Here is a 13,019-nt window from a genome sequence, read left to right on the forward strand (position 1 = left end):
AAACTTTTTGTCACTATGCACCAAATCTCTGGAACACCTTATGTATAGATATTCATTAGGCACCTACCATTAACCATTTTAAACAGCAAGTAAAAACATTTATTTATATTGACATTTTATTTGTAATGGCTACTTTTAGATATAATGACCCTTACTCACAGAGTTGCATAAAAAGAGTGCAGATTTGCCTGCCTTTAAGTTGTACAAATTACTCTGTGATTGATTAATGAAACTTGTGTACGTCGTTTGAGCGCAAATGATGGATCATCTTCAGTGTATGAAATCAAACACCAGGTACCACTGCCTAATTTACACATCAGTTACACAAAACACACCCCAATTCAAGTTTCAAGAGGAAGCCAGTGAAATGTCAGCATTCAGTGACTCATTTTTGCTCATTTTACGATTGTATGCAACTTATGTCAAAAAAAATGTATCATGATTATTAAAGTGATCAATAATGGTAAAGCCCTGCACATTGGCAAAACAGCACCTCACCATTTTGCAACTTCAGTTAAAAAGCACTACACAAATTCAAATTGAACTGAATTGAGTACTTACGGGAAGAAGTGAGTGAATGCTTCATTAATGCATTGTAACATGTGTGTAGCCAAGTGTGAATTCAGATCGGTTGCTCCCGTCTTAGACCTGTAGAATCCATTATTCTTGCACAGCGCTGTCAGTGTTCTGTGAAATCCTCGACCGTCCTTCTTCTGAGTAATGAAAGGTTTTATAGTATCATAATTATTTGAAAACTGTTATAAAGTGTACATTTAATAAACAAAACCACTCACCGGTGCAATTACTTCATTTGCAGTTTCAACACATTTTTCTTCAGATTCTTTTGCTCCTTTTGACAGAAGTTCTTCCAGAGAGCTGCAGATTTGGCCACAGCATTCGTGCAAGTGTCCAAGTGCATTGTGAAGATTTATCTCCAAGTCATGGTGTAGTCTGGACCTCTCTGCTACCTAAAATACAAAGGGTATTACAACAGTTTGAGGGTATCCACTTTGGTTTGATGTTTTCAGTGTACAGCTCTTTTTTTGTTAAAATGGGATATTAAGATGAAAATGGGATGCCAAGACATGTTTCCTTTATGCTGATTAATGTAAGCACCATCAAAAATGTGATTAGGTAACTGTCATAACAGTTCAAAGAACCCCATACCATTTTTAAATGTTTGAGTGTGAAGTCCTCAAATTACTTTTTTTTTTTTTTACAAAAGAAATCTTCATGTTGCATTTCAGATTCAAAGCAACGAAAAATTGCATCACTGTCCAAATATGTCTAGATTGCTTTATAAAACATGAAACATGGAAATACCAGATGAGTGACAAATTAAAGGAAAAACCAGCATGAAGTGTCTTGAAAAGGGTTTTGGGCCCTCACAAGCTGCCAGAATAGCTTCAGTGCACCTTGGCATAGATTCAACATGTCTCAGAAACTTTACTGGAGAGAAAGGCTGGTGTTTAGATGATGGCGGTGGAGAGCTCTAACGTGTCAGCGCAAAATCTCACGTAGGTGTTAAATTGAGTTGAGATCTGGTGACCATAGTATATGATTTTTATGCTCTGTGACCCCCTCATGCCCTGTGGATCTGGGCATTGTCATTCAGGACAGAAATATTTCATCTTAGGATAAAGATGATCAGTCAGAATGTTGGATGTAATGTTTTGCAGTGACCTAAAGTGGTTTGTGCCATAACATCCCTCTATGTAGTTGTGGATGGAATGTTTTTGCTGGCGCAGTCTGATCACGTCCTTCATTGACATTTTCTTGACCTGAGGAACAGTTTCTCTCTGTTGTTAATCACTTAATTGTGTCATGCAGTACATCTGTCTGGAAGCATATGCACACTTTATGTTTATCAACTGACTTATTCAGGTTTTTCCTTTAATTTGTCACCTGTCTTTATGTGACTTACACTGAGACTGTTTATTCATATAAATATGCATTTGCTTTTATGGCTGTAGCAAATGGACTGGTGGTATCATTACCATTGCAGCATTGATCTCCTTGAAACCTTGAATTAAGGAGAGGATTCCAAGTGCTCCAGAGATGTATTGACTCGCCATGTCATTTGTGTGACTATTGTTGTACGTCCTTAAGAGGTCCTTCAGCTTAGGTATCTCTAGACATAGTCAGATCAGAGAATGGCATGCAGCCCAACTGGTATTACTACAGGTATTTTATCAGTGTCAATTTACAAGGTCAGTTTAGAACTGCTTATGCTTTACCTGTTTCCTCTGGTTTCAGTATTGGATCTTCTTTGGTGAATTCTTCAGAACTCACCGTGAACACAGAAAAGAAATCATCATCACAGTCGAAATGTGTCTAGCGCAGGAATATAAAAAGGAAAACCACTGAAAGAGCGTCAGGCATAGGTCAAAGCTCATAGCATTTTGTGTTCAGTATGGAAATCCATGCTTGCTTTTTAACTGTTCAGAGATCAAGCTACTACATGATTAAGATTATTTAGTAATCAAGAGTAATTAAGTCTAAAATTTCATAACTACACATCCGATGAGTTGCATATATTTAAACATATTGCTTATATTGTTTATTTATTGAATAACATTGATCGATAAAGGTAATGTAATTTAATATATAATTGAAACCAAAAAAGTTCAAAATGCAGTTGTCTGCTATGATAAGTACACTAGCCTGGTTTCAATATGATGCTTGCAAAATGTTTCCATATTTATCACTGTGATGGTTTTTTTGGTGATAACGGTCAGGGTTATCACCAAACTGCTGCACTCAAAGAGTTGCCCATCCTTGATTTTATGTACTTTATCCTGAGAGAATATATTTCCAAAAATAATAATTAATCACTTGAATATAGGCATGAGAATAGGGTCTATAGTAGTGCCCTCAAATTTGCCCCTTGTAGACTCTTTCCATACCCATCACTGTAATTAGTTCTTAAACAGCTAGCGATGTTCCTTAAAAGATAAAGCCAAGTCAATTTGACTTAACCATGTAAAAATAGTAATCTAAGGACACACTGTATTATACTTTTTTCCCTTCCCCCGAAGGGTAGTAGTTCAGGCTGAAAGACTTCTAATATGTTCAGAGTGACTGGTTGGGCTACACTGCTGTAGGTTGAATAGCGGGATATATTTAAATGCTTAGGGTTTTGTGACAAAACAAGAAATGCAAAACAATCTAATTTTACTGCCTACTTTGCCTGTATTTTATTATTATTGGTGGTGAATAGTATGTTTTAAAAATGTAGTGTGTAATTTAATTGTACATACCATTTAGGGTTCACTTGCTTAAATAAGCAATATGAAGTGCCATATTCCTATACTACCCCTTAGTCATAAGGGCTTTTACATTTTGCATGGAAATAGGTCCTCTATGAAAATGTGGGCTATGTAAAGCAATAGAATTAAATACCTTTATTGTGTCTTGTTGAAGGAAATTCTTTTTCACTCTTTCTTTGGCTTTAGCATTCCTGTGCAATATGCATGCAGTTTTTTTCTTGCTGGCATATTGAGAGTCCTGTAAAGACATGCAGTTTTTAAGGACTTGAAGGACTTCCGTAAAAATGTTTATAAATGATTTGAACTATATCATTATTACCTCTGGTTTGATCTGAAAGTCTTCATCCTTGAGCTTTGAGGATCTAAATGTTAAACGTTTGTTTATAATATAGACAAAAATGTAAATTTCAGTTGCACCAATGTTGGAGATATATTTAAAACAGAGCTGTGTGCATTTAAGCTGCAACTTAATGTTAAGATAGTACATGGGTTCTTGAGATGCCTTTAAAGAACCGTTTTATTTCCCGAAAGAACCTTGCAGTGGATTTTTGTAATTAGATGTGCGTGTGTGAAGGATGCTTTTAAAGAACAGGACCATAATGGAAAGGTTCTTTATACAGTATAGTCTTCATAAATGTTTTTTTGGCTTTGATGTATGGTTCTAGAGAAAAAAAACACTTTGTGTAGGTTCATTTAATGATAGAATTAAAAAAGTTCTTCACACTCACACACAATTACAAAAACGATTCTTTTAAGAATCATCCATTTGAAAGGTGGCATAATGAAACAACTTCCATGAATGTAAAGTTAATATGACTGAAGGGACTTCAGAAAGCATGTCAGTCATGCTGCAAGGCTTAGACTGTGTAGCTGTGTATTAAATGAATGCATTATACTTGTGTTGATTTGTGGCTTATTAGCATCTATCTATGTTGTAAAAATATCTCCAGAATTAGTGATGCTATGGTATCATTCCTAGGAATGGCACCTTTTGGCAGTTATGTATGTAGGAGTGCCATATAAATATTTACATATTTATTAAGTTATTTTATAAGTTACTGACCTCATGTAGTTCTGTGGGTTGATGTCATCAGTCTTGGTACATATGAAGCAGATGCTGCTGCACTCTCCACCTTGTGCCATGTCTCCCACACTGTTAGAAACAAGTTCCCAGGCCTCCTTGTCAGACCCAGCACGATTTATTTCACTTACGATCCACACTGTAGAACACTCTCTCAGTTTCTATAAAACATCAAGAAATATTACAGACAACTGAAAATGACGTCTGCACAAGAACTGTTCATCGGGAGCTTCATGGATTGGGTTTCCCTGGATGAGAGGCTGTACAAAAGTTTAAGATCACCATGCACAATGCAGAAGGTCCTTTGGAAGAAATAATGGTCTGGGGCTGTTTTTCATGGTTTAGGCTGGTAAGAGGCAGTGAAGGCAAATCAGTTGCATTTGTTATGACCTGATTATGTTAAGTGTCCAAAGTTGACACGTTTTAGCTGATTTTATTCATTTGGGGTAAGTGAAAAGTTGTGCAAATTTGATTTTTGGTGAGTCATGATATTCAGTTTTGCAATATCAAAGGGCCATGAGCCCCTGGATATAATCTACACTTAACATTTAATCTTGACCATCTGGCCTTATTGTAAAATTAACAGCAGTATTTACCGATTTCCACATCTGATCTCTGCTCTTGTTGTAATCTCCAGTTCCAGGAAGATCCACTAACAGAATGTGTTCCAGAAAATCTTTACAGTGAGGAACACTGATGGTCACACTCTTCACTACTGGCCAGTAACATCCTCCAGGACTTGAGTCATCATGCTGAACGTAACACCCAATCTGGTCAGAGAGATCTGAGGCCTGATGTTAAATAAACAATGCACAGACATAAACACATAAGAGGTGCCTTATTTATAAATGCAGCATATTGACTTTTACTCTATTTAACTACTTGCAGACTGACAAAAATTCCACATTGACTTACTTTCTCACATGTTATCTTTTTGGTTTGAGATCTGAGAAACTCTGGAATTTCTGAGAAATTATCATCTTTCATGAGGTCATCTATGGTCATAAAAACACCTTCCTCTCCATACATTGCTGTAATCTTCTCATTTGCTGTACTGAAGATTGCGTTGTCCTTCTCCTCTCCATCTTCCGATAAAACATTTAGAAGTGTCTTGAGTTCATCTTCCCATTCCTGAAGAAAATAATTTATGTAACACAGTCAGAGGCATCTTTTCCTAAGGGGGGTGGTGGTGAAGGAATTCTTAAAAAAACAAAAAATGGACAGAACTGCAAAGAAGAATTAGTACATTGGTTCTGTGTTTGGTCTGAGCTTTAGGGATTATAGCTGCAAATGTCAAAGTCTTGTGGGGCCACAAGCGATTGTTTCCTGGGTTCATAAACAACTTTAGGAGCAAGAGGGTTGATATAGAATGAGTTTGTGACTGTCATAAGCACTTAGGAGTCTAATCTGAGATCAGTGCTTTAACTAAGGACTGCTTTGTTAAAACCAGCCCTGGAAACAGGAGGATGGGCTAAAAGAGAGTCTAACAATTTGTCTCAAATGTCTGTTCCTGTGACAAGATCATGTTTGGCCCAGAAAAAATGCAGATTCAGATTTATTCTGACTAAAATGATATATCTTGGATTCCCTTTATGTACACACAATGTTCATTCAACAGTGTCTTTGAAATGTGTACATCTAATATGTTCTGCGGTGACTCATGTGGGTTGCAGACAGTAAAAGTGTCTGGCCTGCTTTCTGCCTTTGTCTTGACCACCATCAGGTGAGGTGCATGTGGTCTGTATATTTTACAGAATGAACATTAAAATTCAAACCTTTTACGTGTTGCTTCTGTTTATTAATTAATATGTGCTTAATACATATTTTCTAAACAGCCACATAATGGCATTCAACAGTTATCATGTAGAAAACATATTTTAAAGAACTTAAGTAAATGAATCCAAATTGAGTTGTCTTTTGGTGGAGTGAAAACCTGCTGACAGGCATGTACAGTGAAGAAAAATGTTTTCATAACCTGTGTACCTTTTTTGAGATGAATTCAATCTCAGCCGTGTAGAAGAAGTCGTTTACGTTGGCTCCAACCTGTATGATGACTGAAGTACAGGCACACAGGGTTCCTGATGGTAACAGATCTGTTTTCCCCAGGATGGCGTTTATCAGAGAGCTCTTCCCAGCCCCTGTCTTTCCAAACACTCCAACAGTAGTTTTCTTTTTTACAGTGGTGTCCAATTTTGTGATTATTTCCCTGTGCACAAAATGCATAAAAATAAACAGTTACTATTTGGAAACACTTCCTCTTTGCCTCATTCAGTCTTTCCAACATGAAACTTGTATCAACATCTTTAACAATATCAATATTCATAGTTAGTTATTACAGTAATAATTTACAACCTCTGCAATAAAGCATGCATGAGAATATTTAGAGGACTCTCGATGCATTATGTGTGTGTGTTAATGATTCATTATGTAATGAGTAATATAACTTGTTACCCAAATATTCTGTACCTTCTTAAGTGTAGTGATAAGACACTTACAGGTGGGCAATATGACAGTATTTTATTGTTATTGTGATAAATTGTACACTTTTGTGGCCGTATCATGGATATTGTCAGTACTTAAAGAACGCTGACCAGCTCCAGTGTCTTACAGCATTGTAATATACTATCTTTGCCATATTGCCCACTCCAATATTGCTGTTATTAAGGTTACTGTACCTGACATATTCAGTGAGCTTGTTCGTGGGGGTGTCTTGAAATTCGTTTTCGCTGAGTTTATGTTTCACGCCTCCCATAATCATTTTGCTATTTCTGATTACTAAAAAAACACAAATACATATTTTGAAATGGAAAAGATGACAAGTGCAAGTAGACTAAAAGAAACAAGTATACACACTTAAAAAAGATGGTGCTTTTACTAAAAAACCCTTGAAGAAACTTTTTTTTTTTTTAAAGAGTGTAGAGTATGCTAGTTTTTTCTACATTGTGTCAGTCCAGAATAATTGTGTAATGCTAATATTCATAGTGTCAGAACTGGACAGAAATCAGACACTCGCAGATTAAAATGAAAGTTCTTAATAAAGGGCTTAGGCACAAAGGGATTGTCAAAAACAGTCCAGGTCAGCAACAGCAAAAAACAGAAGTAGTAGAGGGGCGTACCAAGAGACGTAGTCAAATAAAGAAGCAGAAATCCAAAACCGGCAAAACAGAGTACAAAAGGGAGAGGCAAAACACGGAGTAATAAACAAGCAAAGGTCAAAACACGAGAAATCAGCCAATGAACACTTGGTAATGCTAGAGGGCCAGTCAGAACTCGGCAGAGAACTAAACAACATGAGAGTATAAATAGGTTGGGACACAGGTGCAAACAATCAGTATTCAGGTGATTGGGAACATGGGTAAGTCACATGACTCTGGTTAGGAGTCACGTGGGAGTCAGAGGCATCATGGGAGTTGGAGGGAAGCGTGACACATGGCACCAGAGAGTTGCTACATATCCACCTGTCTTTCTAACTCAGTAGTTTTCTTGGCTATTGCTGGGTTCCTGCCACCATGACAGTCCATCACTGTCAAAAGATGCTTCTAGAAACCTTTCTGTTGGAGATGGTCTTAGCTAAAAGGACTGGAAAACTGTATATGCATTTGATCACACTGGAGTGCTTCTTGATAACTAAATTGCTTTTGATACGTATAGTGATCTGCAAAAATGAAAAAAAAGCTGTTTTGCAGAAAAGCCAAAAATGGGGGCGGTAAAACAAAAACACATTTTCCGTAGTTTCTGGAACATGACATGTTAAAATTGTGAGTTTAGTGTGTGTGTGTGTATTTTACTTTTTGAAGACATAGATAAGGTAGATAAGGCATAAGATATAAGATAAGTGCCTTGTGAAAGATGTCTAAAAGTAAAAAGTCTGAAAAGTATCTTGAAATGATATTTTAGACCTATTGCCCACCTTTAATGGTGCTGTTACTGAGGTTACTGTTCTTGACATATTGAAAAAGCTTCTTTGAGGGGGACAGACTTCTCTCTTCTGTTAAGCATGAACAGTGAAAATGAACTCACATAACAGATGAGAGTGATCACATCAGTTATTGGTGTGAAGTTGATATTTTTTAAACTGGTATAAGAGTGAAAATGTAAGTATGAATCAAAATGGAAGACAATCAAATGTCAGGAGATAGGGCACTGCCTCTGAAGAAGAAGTGGTTTAGTCTGTGGTTGTAGTGAGTTATTGTTAGCCTGCTGTGATGAACGCTTAGCTGTTAGCGTTTTGATTATGTGTTTGTAGAGCTGCTTGTTGTAGCACTGTTAAAGACTGAAATACCTAGTGCTGATACATGTTGTACATGTAGTAGTGTTTATTCCTGGTAGTCCTCCAGACATTCGATCACACTGACTTCTGTGCTGTAGCAACTTTGCTGAAGTAACACTTTCCTTGCTTCAAATGAATTAAGCAATTTTGGTGGATCCATGCTCCACTGAATATTTTCATATTAACAGTATGTTACCTGACATTACTGTTCCTTTGTAATGTTGAAATGGTGATGAAATTATTTTAATTGTGCTGATTTCTGGCAGTGTCTGGGGCCATTTAAAACAAAATTATCTGTGTCTCTGTGGCTAAGTAAATCTATTTGGCAACCCTAATCTGTTTTGCCATTGTCATCGGCATGTCACTAGAGGGCAGTGTTGGTCCATTTTGCTCAGTGTGAAGTACTTCACACCACCACCAATTATTTGAAGCAATACTGGAGCATTTGTATTTTTATTATCATGTCATTTTCACATAATGAAAAGGACAGCTGCTAAATTCAAATTATGCAGAAAATGAAAAATCCCCAAAAATGGAGATACTTGTTTCTTTTGTTTTCTGGCCTGAGAGAATGTAGGATTTTCAAAGTCAGATTTTACAAAGGAATATAGATTGAATCAATGATAAGCTTAAAGCTTTAAGGAAAACCATAAGAATTCCCTATTGACTGACTTTTCTGGAATAGTTTCAGCATTTAACAGCAGCAAAATGTAAAGCTTACCAGCACCTGTCCTGTCAGGGCTGGAGCACCTTTTTTGTTTTCTAGGTGTCCCAGGTGGAGCAGAAATGTTGTCATTGCCAAGTGTCCTTTTATCTCCTGGTAAGGAAATAAAGCATGAAGACATTTGAAGTGGTAAAATTCAAAGGGTTATTTCTCATTCTAGATCTTTAGAGATTGTAAACAAATACCTCTGTAATTCATTTGGAGAGTATCACCCTAAGAAATAAAGAAAAACATAGTAGAAGAAATATTTATGTAAAAATCCAATATAATATACTATAAATCCAAAATAATACATATTTTACAAGTTTATTGAGATTTTTGGGCTTATGGAGATACATTTAAATACATCAGATATATTTAAGTACATTATAAAAAAGCACACTAGTTAGTTTTAGAGTGGGAATTGCTCCTAAAAAGCAGGCTTGGATTATGCTGCAAACCACTGCTTGCTTTACATCAGTAATTAGACTACTGTTAAGTGTGTGCATTACAAAAAGCTAAGTAGACATAACCATGTGAAATACAAAACTTTCATTCCCAGCGTTTGAGTGACATGTTCCATGGAGTATTTTATAGATACCTATGTTACATTTATAGAAAACATCTACATATGGCGAAAAATATTCCAGGTTATCAGTTGTCTGCACTCAACAATTTACAGTCATTTAACCTCTAACCTGAGAAACTTTTCAAGCTCCTAAGCTAATCTTTTATACATGATTTAAATAAGGTACTTATTATAAATATACTTTTATTATAAATATACTATTTTTAAGATCTTACTGTCTTTAAGTCCTGCAAAATGAATTTGGTGCAGATAATACATATAGTATAATGCATTAATGTGGCTAATTACTTTGATTCCATTTTAGAGCAAAGTGCAAAAATCATAGACCACTCTTCATTTCATTTCATTTCCATTCAGAATGGCCACTGAGTGTAAACTATGAATGTCGGGGGGGATTAGAGATTATCCACTTTCATAAGAAAGAGAAAAGCCAAAGGAAAACATGAAAAAGACAAGAATTTCCAAAACTGGAAAAAAAAAATAGAGAAGATTGGAAAAGTGTAAATAAATAATGGTTTGGTTCTGATTTTTGCACAGTATTGTACTGTATTAAGTTTTAAAGATTTTTTTTCTTTATTGTTATTCTTGTTTGTGCCTTTCACCCAACTGGCAGTAAACTGGCCAATAGGTTCAATGTCCCATTAAAGGACAAAAAACTGGGTTACTCTAAGGACTAATATACCTCAGTTTACACCCTGTAAAAATCTACATTAATAAGTGGATTAGACATAACTGAGAATCATCACCTTTATCAACACATACTGCCACCAGTGTACTCAGGTTACTCACATTGATCAGATTTCAAAGAACAGTCATGTGAGCTCAAATATTAACTCAAAGTTCATTTGTCTTGTGAACAGTAGCACACTTAGTTTTTAGTGGACTGTAAATGCAAACATTCAGGTTTTATTCAAAAATAATGGCAGTATTTGGGCGTTACCAATTTGATTTATTTTGTGTTAGTCGAGCTTAAAATAAATCCATAAAAACTGTGCTGTACAGTTAAAGGACCATATTATAAGATGACGAAAAGACATATATACGAAAAGACTTTAACATATATAAATGAACCACTAAACACTCTACACTACGTGTCGCTATGACAGTCGGCTTGCACAACCCACAACAAATTAGCCGACTTGGAGCTCAGTATGGACAATAAAACACTCAAAGAGTTGGTACATAATTAAATAGTATACTTACTATAATTTTAGGTGTGGATGAGGGGGGTCTCCAGGAAATAATGTGAGTCGATAAGATATGAATTTGAGATTCAGTGAAGTTAAGCCAGAAAGAAGGCGATGACTGAGTATGCGGAAGACTGGGTGTGGTAGCAGAGTGTGTGTGTGTGTGTGTGTGTGTGTGTGTGTGTGTGTGTGTGTATATGTGTGTGTGTGTGTGTGTGTTTGTCTTACTATACTTGTGAGGACCAGTGTGAGTTTTTAACTTTTTGAGTGAGGATATTTTCAGGAAGTGCCTCATCTCCCTTTAGTCTCCTGATGATACTGGTGAATTTTCACAGAGGTCCTCACTTAATGCCTAAAACGTGTTTTTGCCACACACACCAGTGCTCACTGGTGCCCCCCTTAATCCCTGGGAAAGACAAGAGAACACACCATTCAAGTAAGGCAGATGTGTGTCGACCTTCATAAATCAGGCAATGGCTACAAGAAAATAGCCACTTGCCTACACCTGCCCATATCTACAGTCAGAGGAATCATCAAGAAGTTTAAAACAACTGGAACAGTGGCAAACAAGCCTGGACGAGGACGCAAGTTTATCTTGCCACCACGCACAGTGAGGAGGATGGTGAAAGTACTCCAAAGCTCACTGTTACAGAATTGCATCAAAGAGTAGCATCTTGGGGTCACAAAGTCTCCGTAACAACCATCAGGCACTATCTACATGCCAACAAGCTGTTTGGGAGGCATGTACGGAAAAAGCCTTTTCTCACTTACAAGCATAAACCTAAACGTCTGGCGTTCGCTAAGCAGTACTGGGACTTCAACTGGGACCGTGTGCTTTGGTCAGGTGAGACCAAGATAGAGCTTTTTGGCAACAAACACTCTAAGTGGGTCTGGCGTAACACAAAAGATGAGTATGCAGAAAAACACCTCATGCCCACTGTGAAGTATGGGGGAGGATCAGTGATGCTGTGGGTTTCTCTTCCAAAGACGTTAGGGTTATCACGTTATCATGAACTCTTTGAAATACCAGGACATTTTAAATCAAAATCTGGTGGCCTTTGCCCGAAAGCTGAAGATGGGTCGTCACTGGGTCTTTCAGCAAGATAAAGACCCTAAACATGTGGCCAAATCTACACAAAAATGGTTCACCAGACACAAATCAAGCTCCTCCCATGGCCATCTCAGTCCCCAGACCTCAACCCAATTGATTTAGAGAGATTGTGCAAAGAGGAATGGTCGAAGATCCCTCTCTGTATTCTCCCATCTTGTGAAATGTTATAGGAGAAGATTAAGTGCTGTCTTGTTGGCAAAAGGGGGTTGTACAAAGTATTAACATCAGGGGTGCCAATAATTGTGGCACAGATGATTTTTATGTAAAATAATTATTTCTTAATGTGGGATTTTTTTCCCACTGAATAAATGCACTTGAATTAAAGGTTGGATTTTTCTCTTTTTTTGCATTGTTGTCCTATATTATTTAAAAAAAAAAGAATTTATTAGAAGCCTAAGAACACATCTTAACGAGGGGTGCCAACAATTGTTGAGGGCGCTGTATATATATATATATATATAGTGTATATATGTGTAAAAAATATATCGGAACATTTTAGATCTTATTCAAGCTGAATTACTGTTGGAATTTAACTTGCAGTTATTAAATATATGTATACACACGCTATATGGACAAAAGTATTGGGACACCTACACATTACACCTACAGAAGCTTTTATGAATCCCATTCTAAACCCATAGGCATTAATATGGAGTTGGTCCCCCTTTGCAGCTATGACAGCTTCCACTCTTGTGTCTGTGGGAGTTTCTGCTTGTTCGTCCGGAAGAGCATTTGTGAGGTCAGACACTGATTTTGGACGAGAGGGCCTGGCTCACAATCTCCATTTTAGTTCATCCCAAAGGTGTTTG

The 13,019-nt window shown here is 36.8% G+C and overlaps 1 protein-coding gene across 2 annotated transcripts; it reads right to left on the reverse strand.

Moving 5' to 3' along the window:
- Window positions 1-371: 371 nt before the first annotated feature.
- Window positions 372-11,266, reverse strand: LOC118803480 (nuclear GTPase SLIP-GC-like). 2 transcript variants are annotated; one of them, XM_036563974.1, is made up of 14 exons: window positions 11,116-11,266; window positions 9,530-9,557; window positions 9,348-9,437; window positions 7,026-7,125; window positions 6,334-6,556; window positions 5,266-5,481; window positions 4,947-5,141; window positions 4,333-4,511; window positions 3,589-3,631; window positions 3,403-3,507; window positions 2,238-2,334; window positions 1,998-2,131; window positions 795-968; window positions 372-713 (listed from the first exon to the last, which is right to left on the reverse strand). In XM_036563974.1, exons 2-14 carry the CDS (start codon window positions 9,540-9,542, stop codon window positions 558-560), a joined length of 1,725 nt encoding a protein of 574 aa, XP_036419867.1. In that variant the 5' UTR covers window positions 9,543-9,557; window positions 11,116-11,266; the 3' UTR covers window positions 372-557. The 2 variants fall into 2 exon arrangements, with proteins under 2 accessions (XP_036419867.1, XP_036419866.1); XM_036563973.1 differs by having other exon boundaries at window positions 373-713; window positions 9,342-9,437.
- Window positions 11,267-13,019: the final 1,753 nt, after the last annotated feature.

Source organism: Colossoma macropomum, unplaced genomic scaffold (genome assembly GCF_904425465.1).
Source record: "Colossoma macropomum unplaced genomic scaffold, Colossoma_macropomum, whole genome shotgun sequence".
Classification (NCBI taxonomy): Eukaryota; Metazoa; Chordata; class Actinopteri; order Characiformes; family Serrasalmidae; genus Colossoma; species Colossoma macropomum.

Excerpts from the sequence above, each read along its gene's own strand:
- LOC118803480 (XM_036563973.1), bottom strand. Across the intron at positions 2,132-2,237 it reads ACTGAAACCAGAGGAAACAG|AGATACCTAAGCTGAAGGAC; the intron begins GTAAAGCATAAG and ends GACTATGTCTAG. Across the intron at positions 714-794 it reads CAAATGAAGTAATTGCACCG|AAGAAGGACGGTCGAGGATT; the intron begins GTGAGTGGTTTT and ends TTCATTACTCAG.